We start from the raw sequence: 27,133 nt of genomic DNA, 5'->3' as shown, positions 1-27,133 counted from the left end.
CCTGCATCTAGGTCATCACAGAGCACCAAGCTGAGCTCCCTGTGCTATACAGGGAGGTTCCCACTAGCTATCTATTTCACACATGGTAGTGTATTTATGTCAAACCTAATCTCCCAATTTGTCCCATCCTCCCCTTCCCCCCCGTGTTCACGTCTGTTCTCTACATCTACGTCTCTATTCCTGCCCTACAAATAGGTTCACCTGTACCATTTTTCTAGATTCCACATATATGCGTTAATATACGGTATTTGATTTTCTCTTTCTGGCTTACTTCACTCTGTAGGACAGTCTCTAGGTCCATCCACGTCTCTACAAATGAGATGTTGTTCCTTTTGTTCCAATGTTGTTCCAATTGTGTTCCTTTTTATGGCTAATATACATTTTGAAATAGAAATGTGATTTTTAAGTGCTAATGCAAAGGTAAATGAAAAACACTTTTTTAAATGTGTGCAGTCTGTTTATTTTCTCTATAAGAATCCTAAATATTAAACTAAATAGATTACCTATAATGGAAGTGATTTATGAGCAAACTGGTTTGGTCAGACATTATATAAACTTCGGTATGCTACAGAATGCTTTGCTGTACTTGTGAAATTTTCTTGTCTAACCTGAATTTACATTCCATGGTGATAACATGGTAAGTGTAGCATTATTAAAGTAAGTGCACACATACAAAAATAAAGAAGATAATCGAATGTATTTTCTTGCCCAAACTCAGAATAATACCTATTTGTTAAAAGAATCCTGCCTGTCTTTAATAAAGCAATCCAGTAGACTACAACCAAACACACGGCTAAAATAATCACTTGGATTAAAATCTAATTTAGGGCCTCCCATCTTTCCAAACTGAACTCAAATTTCTTTTTTTTTTTTTTTTTTTTTTTTTTTTTTTGCGGTACGCGGGCCTCTCACTGTTGCGGCCAGTCCCATTGCGGAGCACAGGCTCCGGACGCGCAGGCTCAGCGGCCATGGCTCATGGGCCCAGCCGCTCCGCGGCATCTGGGATCCTCCCGGACCGGGGCACAAACCCATGTCCCCTGCATCAGCAGGCGGACTCTCAACCACTGTGCCACTAGGGAAGCCCTCAAATTTCTTAATAAGTCATATTGATCCACTCTACCTTTGATCCATCTCCTTTTGAATTTCTTTATTTAATTCATCGACTTTCTGTTGTAGCTTTTTCCTTCTCTGTTCAGGTGGGAGGTTGCTGAAATCTTCTGGAGCCGCACCCTGCAGATGCAAATAGAAATAAGCCAGAAAACCTGACGGCACTCCTTGACAGAAAGACACCGAGGGAAGTAGCCTGCGGGAAAGATCACCCAGACAACAGGGCAATGCAGACGTCTGCATGTGTTTTCATGAACTAAATTAAGCTCTTTCCCACGACACCCAGCTGAGATGCAAAAATCAGTGCATGCAAACCGCAAAAGGCCCGCAAACCGTTTCATGCCGGCCCAGACACCTCCGACAAGGCAGGGAGCACCGAGACAGGAAGATATACTTTTGACTCCAGAGAGGATCAATGAAAAGCAAATTTGGAGACTGACTCTGCACTTTACTGTCAGTGTCGGTGGCAACACTGAAGCTTTAGGTTTATGTTTCTTCACATAAAACAGTGATAAGTGCCCCCGCCAACTGTTTCATTTTGATGGCACTGCTGGCCCCCACCCCACCCAGTCTGAGTATTCCTTCCCGTCTCTTCACACAGGCTGAGGCCAAAAGTTTCCATCCCTGTGAAGTGACAGATGGGACGTCTAGCTCCTCAGAGAATGTGGGTAAAAGGGATATTAAACCCCCCCCCACCTCCCTCCCATGCACTCTTCTTGCCTCTGCTGCCTCTAAAACTCTGGTCGGTTCTTTTTCGTCATCTTTAGGATCATCTCAGAGAATTCATAGAGAACACCGTCCCCAGCCCTAAATTCAAATCCAACTTCCCACAGTGGATGAAATCAGGCTTAGCTGTTTCTAATTCATCAGAAGAAGTGTACTTTGATATCTTGATTCCCTTTCAAAAAAACTGCTCTCTGTCCTCTATGCATGTGATTTAAGTGGAAAATATCATCCGTGAGTTTCTAGACTCCTACCTACGCTTACACGTCAGAAGCTGTAGCTAAGTTGTGGCCATCAAGTGCTTTTCCTTAAATGAGGCTATTTTCATAAAGAAAGAGAAATTTATCAATAGCCAGGGATAAGCCAGGGAATTTAGAAAAGAGATTTTGCTTTACAACCAATTAAACAAAGGCAAGACAGGCTTGCCTGGGAGTGGGTGGAAAAGAAGGGACCCGGATAATGTAATTGCAAAATTAGCTTGAGTTTGCCAAGCAGCTTACACGGGGGCTTGTGACTGAAGTTCCTAGGCTGCTTATGAGAAAATGCCAGGCTGCTGGGCTGGAAGTTTGTGATTCAGCAAATAGTTCACCACTAAGGCCACCAAAGACCTTTCAGCTAATAGTCTCAAAGACGTGTGTGTGTGTGTGTGTGTGTGTGTGTGTGTGTGAGCGAAAAGCAAAATAGAAGTGATTATTCCCTAATGCCAAACCAAGGAAGTTCAACTTGCTTCTAAAACTAAGATGAAGCCAACTATCTTCAATATAAAAATAAAGCAGACTTGTTTTTCCTTTTCCATATACTATTGTGCTATAACACTTGAAACCTTAATTAAGTGCTTTTCAATTTTCTCAACTCAATCACTGAACCTGAAAGCTCAGTACTTTTTCTCATGCTGAATTGACTTAAAACAGATCAGCATGTTTTCTAGAACAGAGATTTTGTTTTTGTTTTCATTTTTGTTTTAATGCTAGAATGCGACAAAACACAGCGTGAGATACGCTGCTGCAGAAGTCAGCAAACCTAGTAAGCAGTCAGTGTTAATTCATGCATACTTATTGAGCCTCGCTATGTGCTATGAGACCCAAAAGAACTTTCTCAGTGATGGAAATGTTCTCACATCTGCACTGTCCAATATAGTAGCCACATATGGCTGTTGAGCCCTTGAAGTGTGCCCAGTACAACTGTGGAACTGAATCTTAAAATTTTAGTTACTTTTCATTTAAATTAAGTTAAATTTAATTAAGTTCCCTGTGGCGAATGGATACCATATTGTACCACATAGGTCTAGACTGTGAACAGGTGTAAGATTTGCACTGGATAAACAGGTGCAAAGAACTCTGTAGTAAAAAACACTCTAACTTATGACTTATAAATAGATAGCTCAAACAACAACAAGAAACGCAACCCTGATTATCTACAAAACGAAAGCAATTAAATAATAAATGAATCCCCTTCACTTGATCAGGAGTTAGTCTAACTGACCAATTAGGTCCCTTTCAATAGATATTCTATATTTCTGTGTTGTTATTTAAAAACTAATCCCTGTAACTATGCCTCAAACACACTTCATGTTACCATTGGAGATTCAGGTCAACAGCTTCTTCTAGATCCAAAGAAACTTGAGGTTTCTGGAAAGTACCTTCAAAGGTTCATTTTGTCCTATTCACCTTTTTTTTTTTTTTCCTTTTTTTTTTTTCGGTATGTGGACCTCTCACTGTTGTGGCCTCTCCCGTTGCGGAGCACAGGCTCCAGACGCACAGGCTCAACGGCCATGGCTCACGGGCCCAGCTGCTCCGCGGCATGTGGGATCTTCCTGGACCGGGGCACGAACCCGTGTCCCCTGCATCGGCAGGTGGACTCTCAACCACTGGGCCACCAGGGAAGCCCTGTCCTATTCACCGTCTGAAGCTTGAATTCTTTCGAACAATACTCTCACCTATGATTCATTTTGCCACAAAGGAATTTTTATTTCTACCTTCGAGTCAGAATAGATTTTCTGAACTCTTTGGAGGGACCCCTAGGATACTGGCAGTACCAGGGTTTGGAAAAGGGGCCAAAATATGTATATTTTCAATGGCTGTGGCTCTAAGAGGATCTTGTTTTACCTGCTACTGGAATCAAACACTTGCTCCTGGGCAATAACACGAGCTGCTTCTTGAGTTTTATTATTTTTACACCCAAGCCATCTGTGTGTAACTCCTTTATTAGCTTCAAAGTAAGGGCATCAAGCAACAACTCAATACAAGGTTGGTAAAATGATTGATCTCAAACAGAAACACTGCCTGATAATATTATCTTTAGCTGCTAGCATGTGAGCAAAAGAATAAATAAAGGGCAAAAAATAAACCCTGGCATCTGAGAGACTCCCAGTTAATGGATCCAATTTCTCCCAAATTCATACTGCTGCTAATGACTGATGTTCATTTAAGATCTTTCCTTCCGCAAAAAAAAAAAAAAAAAAAAAAAAAGATCTTTCCTTCTTGTAGAACTCTTCTCGGAATTTTATTTTGCCGACTAAGAAATGTTTAATTTAATAAAATATTCCTTTTCCTTAGGGCTGGAACAGTCGCCAAATACTGAGTCAGGTAGAAAAATTATGTATATATATGTTTATGTATATACTGAAACACATATAAAAGTATGTATAAGGATAACCATAAAATACTGTCCTACATTCTCAACAGCAGCACATAAAATGCTGATCTTATTCCTGGTTGAAGTGTCACAGTTCCTGGTTGAAGTGTCACAGTTCATCATTGTCCATAATTTTAGGATATTTCTCAGCTGTGGTGTTTGAGACTATTACGTAACTTACACATATTTGAAGTACAGTAATGGGTTATGTGGTTAAGAGCTTCTTTTAATAGATTTAATGATTAGTTTGACTATTTACTAGGGCTATGGAATTAAAAGTAGAAACAACACCGAACACTAAAGAAATCATTTTAGAAAGGCTTAGGAGGCTCTTTTCATTGTCTATAAAATCATCTTTGATTTCTTAAATCAGCTATGCACAAGGCACCAATGTATTTATGTAGCAACTTAAAGATTTCATGACCTCCAATTCTCGAAGGTGCCTTAGACCTGAGTTGGAGCCTGGCATCATTCCTGCATGTCTCCCTCAGGTCCCCAGCATTTTTCATCTGCTTCTGTGGCTCCCGGGGAGGAGCAATTTCCAACGATTATATTTGCTTTTATTCCAAATGATCCAAAACATAAACTCCCTCATATTTAATATTCATATTTATGTTCATATTTAAATAAAGTTTATCAACATCTGTCATCCTCTTAAGACTCCAGTGGTAAAGAAAACCAAATCATGAGTTAAGCGTTAATTTTCTTAGCAACTTGAAGAAAAGATTACGATCACCTCTGTTAGACTCTGGACCTTTGTATTCCAGAGGTCTAATAAAGAAACACCGACAAAAGCACGCACAAGAGAAACACAAATCAACAGTTAACTCTGAAGATTTGTTGCACAATGGCACAGCACCCACAAAACATACACCAAAAAACCTGATTAGATTCAGGACATGCATGGAGGAATTGTGCTTACCAGCTTGAGAGAAAGCTTCGTGTAAAAATTGAAGGGGTGACAGGGAAAAAAAGAGCGAGAGAGAGAGAGAGAGAGAGAAACAACAACACATGAGAAGAAGAGGAACTTGGTCCATTCCACTGAATTAACATAACACATCAATTCACCTGGCGCTTTGTGAAAATGATTTTTAGCGGTTCTGTGCCAAAGTTCCCAAGAGGGGCTGATCGACCAAAACCTTTCTTTAGCTGCCACGTTGCCAGAGCAAAGAATAAAGATAGAAAAGGAGAGTTTCCGTTTACTGTTCTGGATTGGTCACATCAGCCTGAGTATAAACCAATATAAGTTTGCAGTCGGTGAAACAGCATGATTATAAAAGATGGAAATAATCACATGGCCTTTTGTTCACCAAATTTCCCATGGAAAGTTTCACACAGACTAAAAGCGTTGGGAAAGCGATTAGTTCCACAACATCCCAGTAATATTTTTATCTTAAGGAGATCTAATAAATACAAACAGTGGCATTTCCTAAAGGTATTAAGGCAAAGTCTCAAACTGGTAAATGGGAACAAAGGACTGGAAGATGCTCTAAGAACCAACCTCCAGGGAGCCTTTCAGCGCCTGGCTGGAGGTGGAAGCATGATGCTCTCTCCCACCTGTGGACTGCATGCACCTCTTGCTCTGCAGAAGGTGTCTTCTGGGGCTTTCTATCGAACTCAGAGCCCTACCCACAGGGGTTCTATAGCATCTGGGGAGTTAACAGAAGCTGCTGCTCTTACAAGTTACCTTTAGGAAATAGATAGCCAACTGTCTCAACTACTGAGGTGTACTCTCTCCTTGCTATGGATTTCCTGTTAATTACCAGGACACAGCAGCTGCAATTCTGCTAGGCCCGGAGACTGGCAAAACTATACTAACTACTGGATCCAAAACTAGATTAAAAGGCATCTCAAAATTAGGAAAAGAAACCTTGGTTCTTCAGAAACAGGTGAGACATGCTTTTTGGCTATAAAGCAGTATTTTGAGAGCTCAGTGCACACTTACTTAGCTGTTATCAACCCTAAAGTTTAGGCAATTGGTGATAGGATCCAAAAATATGTCAGAGACAAAGTACCAAAGAAAGTGTCCTTTGATTTTAAATTGGGAGGGGAGAGGGTGTTAAAAGTTCCTTAACTAGATTTAAAAAATCTTATTCTTCAAATTAACTCAAAGTTGATACTTCTTTGTGAACAAGCATTAAGCTTTTAAAGGAATTGTCCCTATGGGGAAAAAGACTTTTAAGGAAAGAAGTAGCAAGACAAAACTCTGGGGGCAACAGGTACAGTCATATTCATGACCGCTCTCCTGTAGGCAACCTACACGAATGCCTCGAGCCCCTCCTGTGAACTTTAGCACAGATTCTGTTCATCACAATTTCAGTTCTTTACAGACAACACGTATGGTGCACAGCAGAAAACTTTGCAAATATCTTCCCTGCAAAGCGAACGACCATATACAAATGTTTCTCAGACATCACTGTGTAAATGTCGCTAATTTGAACTCGGCACTCTATCTGCTTTCTATTTGGCTACTTCCATTGCTTAAAGTAATATATTCTTTCTTAAGCATTCCAAAAACAGAATTCTAACATCAAAACTAAGGACATAGGAATATAACCACTTCGTAATAAAAACAAGTCATTAGGATTGAGAACAGATCCCAGTAGAGATAGGCAATATCGAATTCTCAGACACATTCAATTTTCTGAAGTGAACAGTGATGGATAATCTACAAGAAGTGCCATCACAGTATATGGTACCCTTTTTAACAATTATAAACTGGTTTTTGGTCTTAAGCTGTAGGCCAGCCACTTAGATCATTTCAAATTAGAAACTGAATCATCTGCCAAGAGAATACTTTTAAAGGTTGCATTAAGTGCATGGCAAGACACCTGAAGAACTAAAAAGCTGTCAGTTTCAGGCAACAATTACGGAGCCTGGGGAGCCACGAGTGTCAATAACACATGAGGGCACACAGAGCTGGCAGATCCATGTGTTATTGGGCCGTCACAGGTACTAACCTCAAGTACAAAGAAAGGGGACAGTGAACATGAATATATAAGTATCTGGTTTAAGGTCCATGGAAAGTCATTTCACTGCTCTATGACCTTGCTCAGCCTTCGCTGATTTTTTTGGTTGTCCCTTACGGATCCACGGATCCATCTGTTTCAGACGTGGGTGTGGGTAAGCGTGCTACACGCTGCCGTCTGCGAGAGCGTCATTCTCCCGTGACCAGCTGCCTTTTAGGGGTGAAATTCTGCCGTAAAATCACACCCAGTGACAACAGCTCAGACGGCAACCCCAATCAATGAAAAGGGGAAAAACACAAGATCAGCTCACTGACATTTTTAGGAAGTTGGAGAGTTTGGTTCCTTTTTCCATGTAACTTTTCCGGAAGAAGAAGCCTGTGTGGTTGGATCGATACAGTGAGGCTTTTCCCAGTGTCTGGGTCAGAGAGCATCTGGGTCCCCAGTCTTGGTGCTATCACAGGGGTTAGTGCCTGTGCCGTGACCGTATGACCTAGCCGTCACAGGTTAACTTACAAAATAATCCCTAGCTTCAAAAGCATACGTGGGTTTCCCTATCGTCCTCTTCATGAGTTCTTTGTGAAAACAGAGAGACTGAGTCTGCCAATAATCAGCAAGAGAACAAGGTAAAATAAATAAAATGAAAGTAACCAGAAGATTGTTACATCTGACAAACAATTGGTAGGGATTTTTTGATCAACGATGATGGTATTTTTCCGTACAATTAACTCTAAAACGCGGGGAAAATGTGTCCATATTGTAGATTTAGAAGCCCCCTGCTCACATCAGAAAAAGAAATGTTAAGACAATAAAGTTACTTTGTACACTGCAAATTGAGAACACACAATCTAGTTTCATTTTTCTTTGACTTCGGTAAAGATGAAATAATGGTTAATAATGGTGGCATGCCAATCTTTAAAGATGTTCAATGAGACATTTGCTTACAAATGTGAATGATTTACAACAAAAAATATTTTATCCTACTTAGCTCTTCAAAAACGAAATTATGCGAAGAAATGTTTGCATAGGATTTATACATTCTGATAATAGAAACAAATGATTAAAATCTGGATCTGAAAGCTGCAAAATATGATAAATTAAAAGACATTAAAATAACAGATTTGTTATTCTCCTAGAATCCTTTTCCTATCTTTGGTGCAACAGTCTTAAAGTTAAAAAGTAGAATAAATGAAATAGCAAGGACAGCATCATTTTAGTCATGGATCCTGTTAAACCATGTACCTTCCGTTTTGAAATTGCTTTAAAATCAAATTTATTTCCCCAAACTTCAGATTTTTTTAAACTTCCTCATTTACTTCTATGATGTATTTCCTATCCTTTTTTTTTTCTGCACTGCTACTTCCTGAAGAAAAGTACATCAAATCTGATCCTAAAAACAGATCAACTAAAAATGAGGGAAGCAAAAATATGTTTCTATTTATTCACTGATGCTTCTAGTGTGTGTGTGTGTGTGTGTGTGTGTTTATTCTTGAAAACTCACGGTTTAGGAAATTTTTTTTAAAAAATAGAAGTTTGCTGAGCACAGATTTGAGGTGTAAGAAATAAAATTTATTTTTGCTAATTATTTTTTTTAATGGGATAGGGTTCCTTTAATTAATCAAAATAACCTGTTTCTCATTTCACTGTTTTTGTTTTCAAGTGTCAATTTTTTCCTAGACATCTTTTCTTACACTTATTGATTACTGACATTTTTGGTCTCTTCCTAAACATTTAGAGAACACCATGAAACATGATTCAGAAACCATTTGCAACCAACAGACTGTGATATTGAGAGAAGAGTGGAATAGATACATACACAAATGGTAAACAATCATGAATATTCAACATCCTTCATTATGAGATTCCAAAAGACAATGCAGAGATATTTTAATAAATATAATAAATGAGTGCTATGTGAAGGTTTTGGAAGCAGCAGAGATGGGGTAACTGATTTACAGTTAATGTAAAATTTTATAGTCTATAGTCTACTATAGCGACACATAGTCATATGTTGAAAATTCTTCGATGAACAAGGAGCAGAGATGGATGGAGAATTCTAAAAGCCAGCATAATGGAGATCTAATTATAGAACTCAACACGATTCATCATCCACTTTTGAAGCTATATTCTGCCTTCCAACAAGGCCTCTCTTGAAATCTTTAGGAAATTAAATTCTAATTCTTAACCTGGATATGCTGGGTAACCTTAAAACAGGATAATTCCACCAACTGCATTCTTTGCATAAAACTTTGAGATTCCATTACTAAAGGAACTCTGCATATAAAGAAATGAGGTTTTTGTCCCTTATTTTAAAAGGTAACAATGTAGCTATCTACTATATTTACAACTTTTTTACACAGAGGAAGGGAAAAGTAAAAATTATATTTGTACAAGAACACATCCCACTACAACTATATTTCAACTCCCACAGGACAGGACAAAAGAAAACCTTACTGGATATGTTAATGCACTTAATGTTTGTTTACTCATTATTCATTATAAAGAATATCTGGGGATGGCTTAGACTAGACTGACCATTTAGGTTTATTCAGGAGGCTAGGAATGAGCTTGTTCCAATTTTTTTCTAAAAAACCGAACTGGTATCTACTTTGGATTGCTGATCAATTCCATAAAACCCTGTGACTTAAGCACATGAGATCTTAATTAGGATGGCAAACCTGAGTCTAAATAACATCCACTTATGAGTCAATCATAGTATAATAGATTCTCCCTGAGTATGGACTCATAGAATCTCAGATCATAAGCAGGCTCCCTGGCTTTAAATCCTGGCTGTCTATCTTCCTAACTTCATCTTTGTATGCACCAGTTTTCTTATCGGTAAAATAAAGAGCTCTTAGTACCTAGGTTCATAGGATGGTTGAAAAAAGTAAATGAGCGCATAGAACAGAGTCTGGCAAATGACAAGCACTCAGTAAATGTGAGCTGCTGTTATTTCCCCCTTTAAGATAAATACTGCATTAGGCCTTTTTGCAGTCAGTCTGTTATCAGATATTTAATCAACATCTTGTACATCACCAAAATAGCTAAAGAAACCGCTGTAACCCATACCATTTCACCTCAAATCCTGAGGCATAGCTCAGAGAAAAGTACCCTCACTACACATTGTTTCAGTAATTATTAAGCAAATATTTTCTGACTCTGCAGTGATTTCCAGCGCCTCAAATGTTGCTAGCTTTATAAACGAAATCCAAGTTTCCTCTTTTGGTAAAATCAAGGTAAAATATTAATGACTTAGATGTTTCAAAAGGGAAACGGAGAAAGGTCCATCCAAAATGTACTACAGACAAAAAGAACTCTGGGGTGGCTTGCTCCCCACCCCTCCCCCACCCATCCTGCTTCCTTCCTTCTTTCCTCTCTCTGTGGCTCTTCTTTCCGGCTATAATGAATCATAGGTTCTTATTGTTTTATGTTATGGGAAAACACAATGGAGTCATTCACAAACAAAATAAGTTATGCAGAACAAAACATGCAACCAAAGCGCACAAGAGAGACAGGATTCCAGAGCAGAACTTACCCCACGCTTTAGACTCCTGAAGCAGTGGATTTTGGGTTTGGAGGTCATGAACTCGTTGAAGCGATGGGAGAGGGGTTCCTTTTGCTGCTTGGGAGACTGGGGGCCGTTGGGAACAGCAGAGGGTGAGGCAGAGGCAGGGGGAGGTGGGGGAGGCTGATGGGGGGATGTTAAAAGGGACATAAGCTACGTGTAAGAGACGGAGCAGTGACAGAGTAAAAAATCAGAAACAAGAAGATAAGACACAAAACAAAAATAAGCATCAAATAATATTTGAAACCCAAAGCAAGTCAAACACAAACAATTAAATATTTAGGCCATGGTCCAAAAGAAAATATGTAAGGATATGTTAAATGAGAATATGATGAAAGTGGGAGTTTTAGTAAGGAAAGCAACAGAAGAATAGCAAGAAATATCTGACAAGAAGCTCATGCAGACTTTCACATGCAAACTACTGTTCTAATTAGTTACTCTAAACCAGTGTAAGCCAGAAGGGTAAATATTTCTAAACCACCTAAACTAACACAGCTTGATGGGAGAAAATGAAAGTCCTTAAATGCTAAGGTTGTGAAAACAGCAAAGACAGTCTTGAAATATTAAATTATTCTAAGGTTAAAGCAGTCATGTCGCCTTGATCATACTTTATGCCTATGTTAATGCTGTCATGCACTTACGTATCACACTATAAAAAGAAAATGAAAAATGTTCATGGATACATATGTTAACATGAGTTGGAAACCAAGTTATTAACCCATGGAAACAATTTCAATTAGATATGCTGATACATGGTTATAGAAATGTTGTACAATTTTCCTTCTCCCAGCCCAGGTAACCAGCAATCTAGGAGACGGAGTCAAAGGCATGATGCAAAACAGCCAGAGGTCAGTAATTTGTTAGTGTGGGTGACACGGTGCAGGTGATAACGCGTCTGAAATAAGACAAATGGCCATGGCCAAGGTACCATCACCAAAGAGAGATACTGTCTTAAAATAAAATAGCACACTAGCTTTTTTTTTTTTTTTTGCATTCTGATACAAGCTTAAAATCTTCGTTCCTTTAAGACTAAAAGATAAAGTGAACATCTGCACACTTTATAACACTCATTTCACACTGGGTCCAGCCATCAGTACCTTATTTTTTTTGATGAACGGCCATAACTTTCCTTTGGATTTGCCAACAAATTTGAGCTCTGATTTGCCTTCTCCTCTGGAATTCGAAAGGCTGTTATCTGACACAGTGCGCTTCATCGGCTGAGTGTAATCCTCAAATTCAATGTCTCCAGGCGGCTCAAAACCGGACTTATAAGCTTCTATGGCCAGCTGTGAATCCTGAAATTACACCCATGACACACAAATACGTTCAAATGCATGCAAATACCTTTTACACAATGAACTATGATGACCTCATACAGATGATATTCTAAATAAGTTATATTGATTAATAATAGATTTTCTAGTAATATTTTTATCATTAGAAAGAATAATTTGTAAAGCTACATGTCTAGCTGAGATTTGTAGATACTTTTAATAACTAACCATTTTTCTACATTTACAGAAACAAATATTAATTAAGAATGACTTTGCTAAAAGCAGAAAAATTGGGCCATTTATTATGCAATTCCCTTGAAAAATACAGTAGTACAAAAACTGCTTCTCATCAGAAGGTCTTAAAGCAATTTGGCATACACAAAGTCAAAGCAAAGAGTAGATAATCTCTCTGATTTCTTTGGTTAATTGTGGTTCAAAGATATGAATTTATTGAATAAGTTTTCTTTATGTATATATTTGTTCACAGCCTCTCCTCTACTAGAATGTAAGCTCCCTTCTGTTTTTCCTCCACTGTGTCCCTAGTACCTAGATGGTGCCCGGTGATAATGGTGCAATAAATGTTTGCTGAAGAAATCAGTGAACTGATTGCCTACTCTGTGCTGTGCACCCTGCTAGGAACTTTGAGTTCAGAATCTTCCTGGGGTCAGGTGGTGAAGACCAATGTGTAAGGAAACGGCAACTGTCATGTCAAAGATAGACAGATAGATGTATAGTTAAACCGTTACAAAAGCACATGTGATTTGTAATAACTTTCTAACTCAGTGATCATCTGATTTAAAAAATCTACTAGATGGGACTTCCCTGGTGGCGCAGAATCCGCCTGCCGAGGCAGGGGACATGGGTTCGAGCCTTGGTCCGGGAAGATCCCACATGCCGTGAAACAACTAAGCCTGTGCACCACAGCTACTGTGCCTGTGCTCTAGAGCCTGTGAGCCACAACTACTGAGCCCACGTGCCTAGAGCCCGTGTTCCGCAACAAGAGAAGCTGCCGCAGTGAGAAGCCCGCGCACTGCAATGAAGAGTAGCCCCTGCTTGCTGCAACTGGAGAAAGCCCACGTGCAGAGACCCAATGCAGCCAAAAATAAATATTAAATAAATAAATAAATAACCCTTAAAAAAAAAAAAAACTACTAGAGAAGACAATTTGGAAAAATCTCACCTTCCTACAGTGAGCCCACATTTTAATTTGCCGTAGCTATTTCAGTTGACACCGATTTTGTAGGTGTGCCATAGGCATCAATTGTCTTGCAATAGCCAATCACCCTTCCGTCTTAGTAAGAAGAACCCTGATTTTAAGTCAGGCACATGGCCACCCAGCAAAAAGGCTTCACTCCCCAGTCTTTTGTACAGCAGGAGGTGGCCCCTAAGTTTTGACCTCTGAGATCTCTTGAGATGTAGGCAGAAGTACAGGGAGCAATTTTAGGAAGCCTCTTTAAAGAGATGGCATGGGCCCTTCTCTATATAATGTTTTCTGGAATTTGGATGCGATGGTTGGAGCTACAGAAGCCATATTGAGTTTGAAAGTCATATCATCAAAAGCTTTTAACTAGGAGAAGCCTGGGTCGCTGAGAACTTGCAGACTATCTGCCCATACCATGGTTGGACCCTCTTGCCTCTAGACATCTTTACATGGAAGGAAAAATAAACCACCTTAAGACACTATTGCCATTGTTATATGAACCTAAACCCATACTAGCAGATTCAGCTCTACAATCCTAAGTGTGCCAGGGACTATACTAATCCAAAACACAGAAGGCTGAATTAAAAAACTCTAAAATGGTGCTGCTACTGTTGAAAAGTATTTGTGACCACTGAAAGCAACTACTTTCAGGTGATTAAATATGGTCACTGTGGAAAGGGGCAGGGAAATAATGGGACCCCAAACTCTTAGTTATAAATTAAGTCCAAACTATAGTACTTACATTTTTCGGATCAATTGACTCGGCTGCCTTGACTATTCCATCCAAGCACTTCCCGATGATTGGAATCACCTGCCGATCCAGCTCTGCATACGTCTTCACTGATTCTCCAATTCTCACTATCCTCCTCTCCTCCATCTCTTGTATTTTCTGAAACGTTAGAATTTGCATAAAATTAATTTGGTCCACCGTTTTCTGGGTTTAAAAAATTTTAATTAATTAATTAATTAATTTTTGGCTGCGTTGGGTCTTTGTTGCTGCGCGTGGGCTTTCTCTAGTTGTGGCGAGTGGGGGCTACTCTTGGTTGTGATGCGCGGGCTTCTCATTGCGGTGGCTTCTCTTGTTGCGGAGCATGGGCTCTAGGCACACAGGCTTCAGTAGTTGTGGCTCGTGGGCTCTAGAGTGCAGGCTCAGTAGTTGTGGCACTCGGGCTTAGTTGCTCTGCGACATGTGGGATCTTCCCAGACCAGGGCTCGAACCCGTGTCCCCTGCATTGGCAGGCAGATTCTTAACCACTACGCCACCAAGGAAGCCCCAGTTTGGTCCACTGTTACTTAAGGAAGTTTTTTTTTGGCAGCACTGTTACCTCTAAAAAATTCTCTAGGCGGGAAACAGGCCTATAAAAAGGTTAGAGTTACAACCATAAATTTCTTGTGCCTCTACCTTAGCCAGCTGGACACCTATTTTATGAATTGCTGGGCTGCCTAAATGTACACTTTACACAATTCCATTCCAATTTCAGTAAGAACCCGAAACTCAAGTAGTTTTACTATTAACACCATTTGGTATTAGATTTTAAACATCTCCTCTATCTTTGAGGCACTGCTTTATCCTTTACCAAAAGTATGGTATTTGTTTAACTGCCTTGACACAACACAGGCTTACATTAACTAGTATACCTGCCTTCTACAAGCTGGAGGTTCTTGTTTGCTGTGTAGATACTATGACACAAATATTTATTATTTTTTCTACAGTTGGACTTTAAGTTGTAAAAAATTCCCAGAGTGGGAATGTATGTATCTTTTCTCACACTATTTTTGACAACCTAAAGTAGCCAAAAGAAAAACAATCCAAAGGAAAGAACTGTCATCTATTCAAGTCCTACAACTGTCTCAATGCTGCTTAGATTCCTAGAGGTAAGTTGGAATTTTTGTAACCAGAATGGTCCTTTTAGCAAAAAGAGTGTTAATCTGAGAATCACAATTCTAAGGCTGACCAAGAATGGCTGCAGGGGCAAACCAAGGAAGTTTGCAAAGGCTATTGATTAATCTTGAGATTCATGTTATATTTCATCTTAATGTCAGTCAGTGCTTGATCTGAATGTTTTAAAAAATGATTTGAATTAGAGGAAACTTAGAATTATATAAATACTTAGAATATAAGCCCAGAAATCATGATTCCGAGGCAACATTTTTCTAAGCAAAGCAAATCTGAGAGATCTGAGCTCCTTACCTGAAAGATATTGGGAATGTGAGTATGGTAATATTCATGCTGCTCGTGGTTGAATTTCTGAAGAATTGATGAGTAATCTGCTTTGCTGTCCTCTGCCATTTGGTGACGCATTTGAGCTTGTTGTCGTGCCTTAGGGCAAAAAATGAGAATACCCCCATGTTTACACATAATAAGTAAAAGCCTAGGATTGCAAACTGGAAGAACTGGGGGATCAAATTTACCTCCCATTTGTTGTATTTAGCAGGTGCTGTTTTTAAAAAAATTGTTTAAACAATCCAATCCAAAAATGGGCAGAAGACCTGAAAAGACATTTCTCCAAAGAAGACACATAGATGGTCAACAGGCACATGAAAAGATGCTCGACATCACTAATTATTACAGAAACGCAAGTCAAAACAACAGTGAAATATCACCTCGCGCCTGTCAAAATGGCTATCAGGAAAAAGTCTACAAATAACAGATGTTGGTGAGGATGTAGGGAAAAGTGAACCCTTGTACACTATTGGTGGAAATTGGTGCAGCCCCTATGGGAAACAATATAGACGTTCCTCAAAAAACTAAAAATAAAACTACCATATGATCCAGCAATTCCACTCTTGGGTATATATCCAGAAAAAAAATGAAAACATTAATTCGAAAAGATACATGCACCCCGATGTTCATAGCAGCACTATTTACAACAGCCAAGACATGGAAGCGACCCAAGTGTCCATCAACAGAGGACTGGATTAGGAAGATGTGACACACACACATATATACACACACAATGGAATATTACTCAGATATAAAAAAGAATGAAATACTGACATTTGCGGCAACATGGATGACCCTAGGGAATATTATGCTTCGTGAAATAAGTCAGAGAGAGACAAATACTGTATGATCACTTACACGTGGACTCTAAAAAAAATAATACAAATGAATATCAGACTCACAGACAGAATACAAATTTATGGTTACCAAAGCGGAAAGGGACAAATTAGGGGTATGGGATTAACGATACAAGCTACTCTATTTATAATAGATAAGCAACAAGGATATACTGTATAGCACAGGGAATTATGGCCATTATCTTGTAATAACCTAGAGTGGAGTATAGTCTGCAAAAATACTGAATCACTATGCTGTACACCTGAAACTAACATAATATTATAAATCAACTGCAATTCAATTTTTAAAAAAGGAAAAAGAAATTATTTAGAATTTGAATTTACTTTAGGCAAGGATGTGCACCCTAATTTTTCACAACCACCAACATTCTCTGTTGTCTTAACTTGGCCTTACTTTCTAGTTTCACACACGTGCCAACATTCTTCATTGTCTGCACTTGGCCCAATTTGCACATTTATGTTACCTAGATTTAGGTTCCCTTATGGGAACCGCTGATCATATTTTTTATTTCCTGAGGAGGGGACGGGTGATCCATAAATTTTTTAATCCAATTCTCAATGGAGTTCATGAATTAAAAAGGCATATCGGGGCTTCCCTGGTGGTGCAGTGGTTGAGAGTCCGCCTGCCAATGCAGGGGACACGAGTGTGATCCCTGGTCCAGGAAGATCCCACATACCGCGGAGCAACTAAACCCATGAACCACAACTACTGAAGCCCGCGCGCCTAGAGCCCGTGCTCCACAACAAGAGAAGCCGCCGCAATGAGAAGCCCGCACACCGCAACGAAGAGTAGCCCCTGCTCGCGGCAACTAGAGGAAGCCTGTGCACAGCAGTGAAGACCCAAAGCAGCTATAAATAAATAAATAAATAAATAAATAAATATTTTTTATAGGTACATGAATCACTGATCTAAAGGGACCTTTCTAAAACTGTCCACTATGTTTATTTTCAGAATATACTTTAAAGAAGCAGTAAGTATGGTGCCCTCTTTGTGCTTTTTATGTGTGTGTGTGCGCGCGTGTGCTATTTTGTGTTTTACTGCATTGCTTTTCTCCTAAATAATAACAGAATTCATACATTTGTTTCTCTCTTCTCATTCATTTTTTGGCTAATTACACACAAGCAAGAAAGGGGCTCTTAGTGACAAGCTGCAGAATCGAATTGAAAGTTCAAACAAGAATGTCTGTAAAGTCGAAAGTCCTCCACAAATAGCAGAGATTGTTATGCTGGTAACAGCTCCTCAGACTCCTCCAGCACCTTGGAGGCGCCTTGATAAATACAATCTCATGAATCTCTAAGACATCTGAGGTCCGTGCAGGGCAACAACTACCCCCTGCCAGATGAAGAGGTGGCTTGGCCTGTATACTGGGCAAACTTACCACACTGAACCAAGAACACAACAGGAAAAGAGCCTTGTTCCAACATACCCAAGGCAACTTTTGTTTGCTGTTTTGTCTTGTTTTACTGAACCTAACTGCTTAAAAAAAGAAAAAGAAAAAACAAAGAACCGTTCAAGTGCCAACACGAAGACGAAAGGCTGGAGTCGTTTGTCCCACTCTCTGTCTGATCACTGGTACCAGATCGGTTTCTTCGCACCTCCATGTCCTTCATTGGTTTCCTGCCTCTGTGACTTGAAGGCTTAACCTGATTTCACTTCCTTGATATGCTTCGCTCATCTGTGTATCTGTGAAAGCCCAAGGTGGTCATTCAGAGCTGCTTCCTTTATTTTCTTCTCTGTTCATACGTAAACGCTACCCAAATGCAGGGAACAATCTTAATATTTCCAAACTGATTTCCTTATTACCTGAGGCTTCTTAGTTTCTTAAGACCTTTAGGTACCTCAAAACCAATTTACCAACTTCTCACCTCCCCTCAGTTAGTTCAGCTGCCACATTCTTCCTCTTTGTCAGCGGACTGTTAACTCCCTTCCTGACCATACGCTCTGGCTTCCGCTTTACTGTGTTCGCTAGCAAATACATTAAGCTAGTCCCCAGCATGTTGAGTCCCCAGCTACCCTGCAAAATCCATGCCTTTCCAATACACAGTAACCCTCCTCCATTTAAATAGTAGCCTCCCCACCTATGTGCACTCCATCTGTTCCCCTGATGCAACCAACTCAAAAATCCTTTTAACTCTTTCAATTACCTAGAATTTTATCATTTCTCACTCTATTATGACTATGGGGGAAAAAAAAACACACAAGGAAATTCCCAGGTAGACTCCCATTTCTAAAACATTCTCTCTCTCATTTACAAAACTTCCTCAGAAAAAAAGTCTCAGAAAAATCCCAGGGGAGGGAGGTTCCGTCATCTCTTTTGTAAGGAGAGTAGCAAGATGGACAGTCTCCTTATTTATTTATTTCGCAGAAATGATTCTAATTTGGTGAAAACTTAAAATAGCTTAGTTCTGAAACAGAGATCAGAATGTCATCATTAAGTATGCACTTATGTGTGTATACACACACACACAGCCCACATAAACAGATGAATGTTTCCTGACAATCAAGCCATCATAACGACCATGGAATATTTTACTCATGAGAACTGGAGGTGAACCTGCCAGAGGGACCCCAGCACCATCTGATTGGAAGTGGTCGCCATCCTCTAACCTCTGAACTCCCCAGAATCTCTAATCGTGTTTTTGCTTTGGCTATATAATTGCTTTTATTAATATTAATTCATAATGGTTTAATATTAATTAAACTATTAATATTAATTCATAACAATTAAATTATTGATTAAACTATTAATAATTAATTCATAATTAATATTAATTCATAATAGTTTCACAGTGCCCTGCACAATGCATTCCTGAAGTGTAACTAGGTGACCAGTAGATGTAAACTATGGAAGAAACTGAGATAAGGAAGAACATGGATAAAATCCAGCCTGGAAAGTGAGCCGAGTAGAAGCAAACAAACAGACCCCAGAGGGAATGGGTCTACCTTTTGTAAAGGAAGCATGATCTCTCTGGGAGTTTTCTTGAAAGGAAAAGTTTGGACCTGAGGTTGCAAAAGCCTCTGTACTTCTGCAGATTCTCTCTGACTCACTAAAAGGATAAAGCAACATTTAAAAGCAGCAAAATATTGTCACACATCAGATTCTGCAAGGCCACGGCAGGAAGACAGGACTGTCTTACTCTCAATCCCAGCATCCAGCTGCTTTGAATTAATACCCACGGTTGAATCCCAGGCCCAGGAATGTGCCATTGTTCTGACCAAGATTTACTATGGAAATCTATTTTTGTTTCGTAAACTGCTGTGTTTATTTTGCGATGGAACTTCAAGAGTCTCTCTCTAAAACTAGTGCTGAGTCAGTTACTCATTACTACAAATATGTTTTTAAAAATATCTTTAAAAGTATTTTCAAAAACTTACTTGGAGTAACCGCTAAGTAACTAGATATTTTCGAGAGTGTATCTCCTAATGACTAAGGCTACATGAAGATCAGAAGCATCACAACTCCTTCCTTTTTAAGTCCATCTGAAAATAGCAACTATTATCTTAAAGAGGTATAGTATTTCTATTCTCAGCCAGACCATTAGCTATTTCTTTTCATTCATGTTCTCATTCTAAGAATAAAAGATACTGCATCTTATAGCAATATTACTGTAGGGCAGAGAGATGGTCAGAGGATTTTTATTTTTTAATGACTCAGAGTTACAGAACTTAGAGATAACATTCTAAAAAAGTCCAGAATGACCACAACTGCCTGAGGCTGTAATTCACAGACATCGTTAAATAAGAACTACATGTTTCACTGTCAATCAGAAAGGCTGAATTTAAATTTTAGAATTTCTTTGACAAATCCTTGGGAATCTCCCCAAATAAATCCAAATAGGCCTAAGTATGTATTGCTTAAGCGCTACTTCACTGCTTAGTAATTCTTAGCACCTCTAACTCAACATCCTATGGAAATAAAGCTGTGCTGCCTGAAAGGTCAGAGTTACAGTTTCTAAATAAAGAAAACAATATTTTAGAAACTGAGCTGCAGCCCAACGCTTCTAAATCCTCACAGGTTTAAAGACAAGAATACTAAAATCCATTTAGTTAGTTAAATTTAGATGATTAGCATGGCCAAAATGTGTAGCTATTTCCTGTTCAATTGCTATTACCTTTTCCTTAATATTTCAAATAATAAGAAGAAAAGAACACTGCTGGCCGAGTCTCAATTGTCATAAACAGAGAAAATGAGCTATACTAAGGAATGGGGTTATACTTACTAGGTTATACCCTCACATCTTTTATCAGGGCTGCTTATAGCTTTTGACTTTTTAACAAAATGAGCAAATATGGACTGGTTCTATTTATATATTTATTGTTAAATACATAATGAGATGTATTATTATTATTATTTTTTTTTTGCGGTACGCGGGCCTCTCACTGTTGTGGCCTCTCCCGTTGCGGAGCACAGGCTCCGGACGCGCAGGCTCAGTGGCCATGGCTCACGGGCCCAGCCGCTCCGCGGCATGTGGGATCTTCCCGGACCGGGGCACGAACCCACGTCCCCTGCATCAGCAGGCGGACTCTCAACCACTGTGCCACCAGGGAAGCCCGAGATGTATTAATTTTTGAACATGACCTCAGACTTCTTAGGACTGTATACACTGCTGTTCCTTAAATGATAAACTATTTATTGCAGCAGCATTCCTAGTTTTGGAAAGTCATATTTTTCCTTGGTTAGAAGTATGTAAATGTAACAACTTAGAAAGGCCCCGCTTGATTACCAAAAATTTGGGGAGCACAATGAAAAATGTTTCATCACTGGTAGTTCCAAAAGCAGTAAATGTTCTCTGGAGCAGCTGGACTTTCAATATTTTATTTCATCATTATCATAAGAAGAGATCAAATGTATTTTAGGCCAGAGGGGAAAGGAGGGCTAAATTGAGATTTTTTTCTGAATTTACTGTTCTGAACCACAGCTAGGCTGTCCATATTTATTATCCAATAGCCAGTGACCTGCAACAGCTCCACTTAGGGGGCAGATGGCCTGACCACCAGCCCCGAAATCCAGCCAAAAGGGCACAGAGCCTGGGCTGGAGACACAGCAAGAATCCAGCAGGGCACCTGGCTCTCGATTCACCCCTCTGCAACTACCTGAGCTGCTGACTTCATATTGTGGATAAAATCAAACTTACGAATTTAATAACCTGGGTTATCTGGCCTCTCTCCATCTTAGTTCTTTTTTCACCCAATTACAAAAATATGCTTGCTGTAAATAATTCAAGTTTACAGAATTGTAAGGTTTAGAAAGTAAAAGTCCCTGCACATTCCACCCTCTGGTAAACATTGGTAATAGTGACAACCTAGTGTCCTTCCCTGGTGGAGCGGGATCTGAGATAACACTGAGAGGAGGTAGAGCAGCCTTGGGAAATTCACCGGAAAGTTCCAAGAACACAGCTGCAAGGACATCATTAAATGACACCATCACATTACAATGATCCCCAATCAACAGCTGGCAAAGATGTAGCTCCAACGACTGGAGCACCTTTCCTTTTGGACGTGGCCAGGTTAAAGAGAAGAAATGCACACATTTTCACAGCATACAAGAGAGGTAGGGGCCACTGGATATTGTGACCTATTCTCTAGGTGTGTCGTCTCCCCCCACCCGCCATGGAGCACCACACAGCATGTGGGATCTTAGTTCCCCGACCAGGGATCAAACCCACACCCCCTGCAGTAGAAGCATGAAATCTTAACCACTGGACCACCAGGGAAGTCCCTCTAGGATTTTTTTTTTTTAATAAAGGATGTACTTTTTTAAAAAATTTTATTTATTTATGGCTGCATTGGGTCTTCATTGCTGCGCCCGGGCTTTCTCCAGTTGCAGTGAGCGGGGGCTACTCTTCTTTGCTGTGCACAGGCTTCTCATTGTGGTGGCTTCTCCTGTTGCGGAGCACAGGCTCTAGGTGCGCAGGCTCAGTAGTTGTGGTGCACGGGTTAAGTTGCTCCGCGGCATGTGGGATCTTCCCGGACCAGGGATCGAACCCATGTCCCTGCATTGGCAGACGGATTCTTAACCACTGCGCCACCAAGTCCTCCTCTAGGTATTTTTGAGACCAGAAAAACAGCAATCTATTGAGAATCCCTGAACTTCTAACTGGTAAACTGAATTTCTCTATGATTTGTCAATGATTAGGAGTAAAACTGATTTCACCCTAGTCTTTGACCCAGCAATTTTACTTCTGGGAATTTATCCTAATGAAATAATTTTCAGTGTTCACAAAAGATATCCACACAGAATTGTTTATAATAGCTAATAATTTGAGACAATGTCCAGTAATGTGATTGGTTAATTATATGTCATACCCTTGATGGACTATTGTGTAGCCTGGAAGAAAAATAATGCGAAAGAGTATTTAATAAGGGAAAGTGAAAGCTATATATAATTTAATTTTTTTCAAGTTTCTAAAACAGTATTTACAGTATAATCTCATTATTATAAAAATAAAACATTAGGGCTTCCCTGGTGGCGCAGTGGTTGAGAGTCCGCCTGCCGATGCAGGGGACACGGGTTCGTGCCCTGGTCCGGGAAGATCCCACATGCCGCGGAGCGGCTGGGCCCGTGAGCCATGGCCTCTGAGCCTGCGCGTCCAGAGCCTGTGCTCCGCAACGGGAGAGGCCACAACAGTGAGAGGCCCGCGTACCGCAAAAAATAATAATAATAATAAATAAAACATTAATAATGATCACTTCTGAAAAGAGTGATTAAGTTAATTTTGCCAAAAAGCTTAGTGAAAGAGGCAAATTCTAATGCAGAATTCCAGAAACAGTGAAAGATTGAAGAGGTATGGCTTGCCTTTGAGGTACACACACACACACAGACACACACACACACTACTCTGAAAGATATAGTAGGAGGGATATTAACAAAGGAAGAGATGGAAAAGCTCTCTGTCTGGAATAATGTTGTTGTATGATAAATGGCATTGTTTCAATTTCCCAGCAAACTGTTGCATCTAGAATATATTTTCAAGTTCAAGACTAAAATGCATCTAAAAATTCCTATTCAGACAGAGCACCGTGAGTTTGTGTTGGAGACTTCCAGGCCGGGACTTGCCAAAACAATGAGTCTGTCTTTGATAAATTATAAGGGCAGCTAAAATACAGAACACAGAAAAACTTCAAAATAAGTTAACCAAAGAAATATGTTTGAAATATTCCAGCAATTTCCTGACTTCTTTTTTTTTTTAAACAGGCTTACAACTTCTAGCCCCAGCATTGCAGGTTACTTTAGTGCTGAAATAGGAGAGAATATGGAAAGATAGCAAATGAGACCAGCATCTCAATCCCTCAGGGGCCATTCACTTGCTAAACAGTTTTAAGAAAAGGCCTTCTGTTTCCCTATACCCCAGTTGCCTTATTTAAAAAGTAGAATTAGAAGGTGAGTGACAATTTCTGCTGAAACAGAAGCCACTGCTGATATGGTTGCTCTTGATGCTGGCATACCTCCAAGTTAAGCTGGTGAAAACAAACTTGGTATGAGCTCAGAGATCTTGGTAAAATATAAATCATGGTCTCCAAGACTTGCCCCCTCCTCCTCCCTGGCTTCTAACACATGATTATTGGCAAGGGTCTGGAGTTTTCAGTTATAGTAGGTTGAGACTGATGATCTCTTTCTCTTCCCTTTCTCCCCTTAATAAGTAACGTCACCCCAAATATGACACGCACAAGGTTCCATACGTGCACAGCTGAAGAGAACAGCCTGGATTCTGGAAAGTTGATGCCTATATGATCACCATTCTCTACGGCTGTGGCATTATTGAGAAGAGCAAAAATACTGAAAGCACTCTGAAATGCAGTTCTACAAAACATATATATTCCTTAGAAGAGTAGAAAAAATGAATCATGTTATATACCCCAGAAAAGAAATGAAATACCATGAAATCTGAGGTATATATATGTACACACACACACTGGAATATTACTCAGCCATTAAAAATAATGAAATAATGCCATTTCCAGCAACATGGATGGACCTAGATATTATCACATTAAATGAAGTAAGTCAGAGAAAGAAAATACCATATGATATCACTTATATGTGGAATCTAAAAAAAAATGAGACGTGAACTTATCTATAAAACAGAAACAGACTCACAAAACAAACTTATGGTTACAAAAGGGGAGGGGGGGGATAAGTTAGGAATTTGGGGTTAACAGATACACACTACTATATATAAAATAAACAACAAGTACCTACTAAATAGCACAGGGAACTATATTCAATATCTTGTAATAACCTATAATGGAAAAGAATCTGAAAAAGTATATATATATGTTTATGGCTGAATCACTTTGCTGTACACATGAAACATTATTTAAAAAACTACACTTCAGTTTAAAAAAAAAAAAGAGAAATCTGAGGTGTTTGGTGAGCAGCTGTTCATCCTTAGTACCCAAGTCACAACAGATGTTTAATCAGGAATGTTTAATTTAATGTTTAATTTAAAAATCTTACAGATGTTATTTTCAGTAATATATTCTTAATAGGTCAAGATAAAAGATTACAGGCCCTTCCTGAATTTTGACCACAGTACTACTTTCCTCTGCATTCTTTAAGCTGGGCAACACCTAGCAAAACTTCTAGTGGTCAAAGAAGACAACAAAGAAGTTTGATTAGGTATCAGGCTATGGGATGATGTGGGGTAAGAGTGTCCTCTGAGAAACAAAACCTTAAGCCTGTGTATACCATAAAGGTATTGTAAGAATCTCCACCACAAGAAATTAACATAAAAATCGGCCCCAGGTTGTCTGGCCAAAATAAATACAAAACCCTAATGGGAGTGGGGATACACCCACAATCCTGCTTTTAAGGGATTCCCAGAGGAAAAAACCATCCCTGTTGAAGGTATGCTCATATAAAAAATAATAATATCAATCATAAACGCACAAGGAAATAAACCACTGTGAAAGCTGACACAGTAGAGAGAAAAACTATCACCATAAAAACTTGAGCTAGGGACTTCCCTGGTGGTGCAGTGGTTAAGAATCTGCCTGCCAATGCAGGCAACATGGGTTCGAGCCCTGGTCCGGGAAGATCCCACATGCCGCAGAGCAACTAAGCCCGTGAGCCACAACTACTGAAGCCCGCATGCCTAGAGCCCATGCTCTGCAACAAGAGAAACCACTGCAATGAGAAGCACGCGCATCGCAATGAGGAGTAGCCCCCCTCGCCACAACTAGAGAAAATCCACACGCGGCGATGAAGACCCAACACAGCCATAAACAAACAAACAAATTAATTAATTAATTAATTTTTTAAAAACCTGAGCTAAAAGAAAAATTTAAAGAACATATAAAACAAGAACATTTAAAAGGATTAAAGAAATAAAAGAAGCAACAGAAACCACAAGAAAATGAAAGACATTATAAAGATGAAGTATATCTGAGAAAGAAGCAAATGGAACTTCCAGAAATAAAAAATGCACTCATTGAAATTTAAAAACTTAATAAATCAGTTAAACAATAGAATAATTGAAGAGAACTCATGAAGTAGCTGAGAAAGTTACACAAAGTGTAATATATAGAGATAAAGAAATGAAATGAAGGAAAAAGAAGTTAAGAAGCATGGGGAATAGAATGAGAAGTTTCATACATATCTGAGCCCCAGAACCAACAATTCAAGAGAATGAAAGAAAGGCATATTTGAAGAGTTAACACCTGAGAGTTTTCCTACATTTATGAAAGGAACAAATCCCCAATGAACCCTAAGCAGAGTAAATAAGAAACAAAAAGTCTGTACTTTGAAATATCACAGTGATGCCACGGAACACCAAAGGCAATGATAAGGTCTTAAGAGCTAGGGAGGACAGTCAAATATCCACAAAAGGAACACAGTTAAGTAGTTAGCCAACTTCCCAAAAGGAACAATCAATGCTAAAAGACAATGGAATGAGGTTTTCAAAATGTTTAGAGAAAATCATTGTCAGCTTAGAATTCTATACCTAACTAAACCATCCCATTAGAGTGAGGACAAAATAAAAACATTTCAGCCAAATAAAGAACTTGCTACTCACAAACCCTTATGGAAAAAAATAGAAACAACCTATCATTCAGAAAGGAGGGAATTTAACCCAGAAAGGAGGAATATGCACGAAGTAACAACACTTGGCCTGCCTTAGTTCATGTCTCTGGCTGTGTGGATAGATGGTGAAGACATGGCTGCCCCCTTTAGATGGTCCCTGAGCCCACTTCTCCTTACTGGGCCCCTAGTACATACTGAGGCTTCACATCAATTGCTATTTATCACCTTATCCCAACCCATTATCACCAGCCTAGTTCTGTAGGCAAGAGCAGTGGCTAACAATAAAGAGCTCATTTAATATAAACCAGGAGTGAAATCATACGGTACACTGGCAAGGACACTGAATTCACAAAGAATTCATAGACATGTGCTTCAGTCTAGCTCTCCCACATCCAGCATGGTCATTTTAGGTTAATGGCATTTTTTTTTTTTTTTTTTTTTTTTTTTGCGGTACGCGGGCCTCTCACTGTTGTGGCCACTCCCGTTGCGGAGCACAGGCTCTGGACGCGCAGACTCAGAGGCCATGGCTCACGGGCCCAGCCGCTCTGCGGCATGTG

General features: G+C 39.4%; 1 protein-coding gene across 7 annotated transcripts in view; it reads right to left on the bottom strand.

The window, feature by feature from the left end:
• FNBP1 (formin binding protein 1) overlaps positions 1-27,133 on the bottom strand; it is a 137,755-nt gene that overhangs the window by 19,238 nt on the left and 91,384 nt on the right. For 3 of the 7 annotated variants that reach the window (XM_082624236.1, XM_082624234.1, XM_082624235.1), the window contains exons 7-11: positions 15,662-15,790; positions 14,213-14,359; positions 12,093-12,290; positions 10,966-11,148; positions 1,121-1,230 (exon numbers count right to left, since the gene is read on the bottom strand). In XM_082624236.1, coding sequence (XP_082480362.1) covers positions 1,121-1,230; positions 10,966-11,148; positions 12,093-12,290; positions 14,213-14,359; positions 15,662-15,790 — 767 coding nt within the window. The remainder of the gene's footprint in view (positions 1-1,120; positions 1,231-10,965; positions 11,149-12,092; positions 12,291-14,212; positions 14,360-15,661; positions 15,791-27,133) is intronic. The other 4 variants (XM_082624237.1, XM_082624238.1, XM_082624239.1 and 1 more) reach the window with 2 other exon arrangements.

The sequence above is a fragment of the Mesoplodon mirus genome (assembly GCF_964341445.2).
Source record: "Mesoplodon mirus genome assembly, chromosome: 1".
In the NCBI taxonomy this organism is placed as follows: Eukaryota; Metazoa; Chordata; class Mammalia; order Artiodactyla; family Ziphiidae; genus Mesoplodon; species Mesoplodon mirus.
Note: the sequence above shows the minus strand (reverse complement) of the source record. Positions and strands in the feature narration are given on the sequence as shown.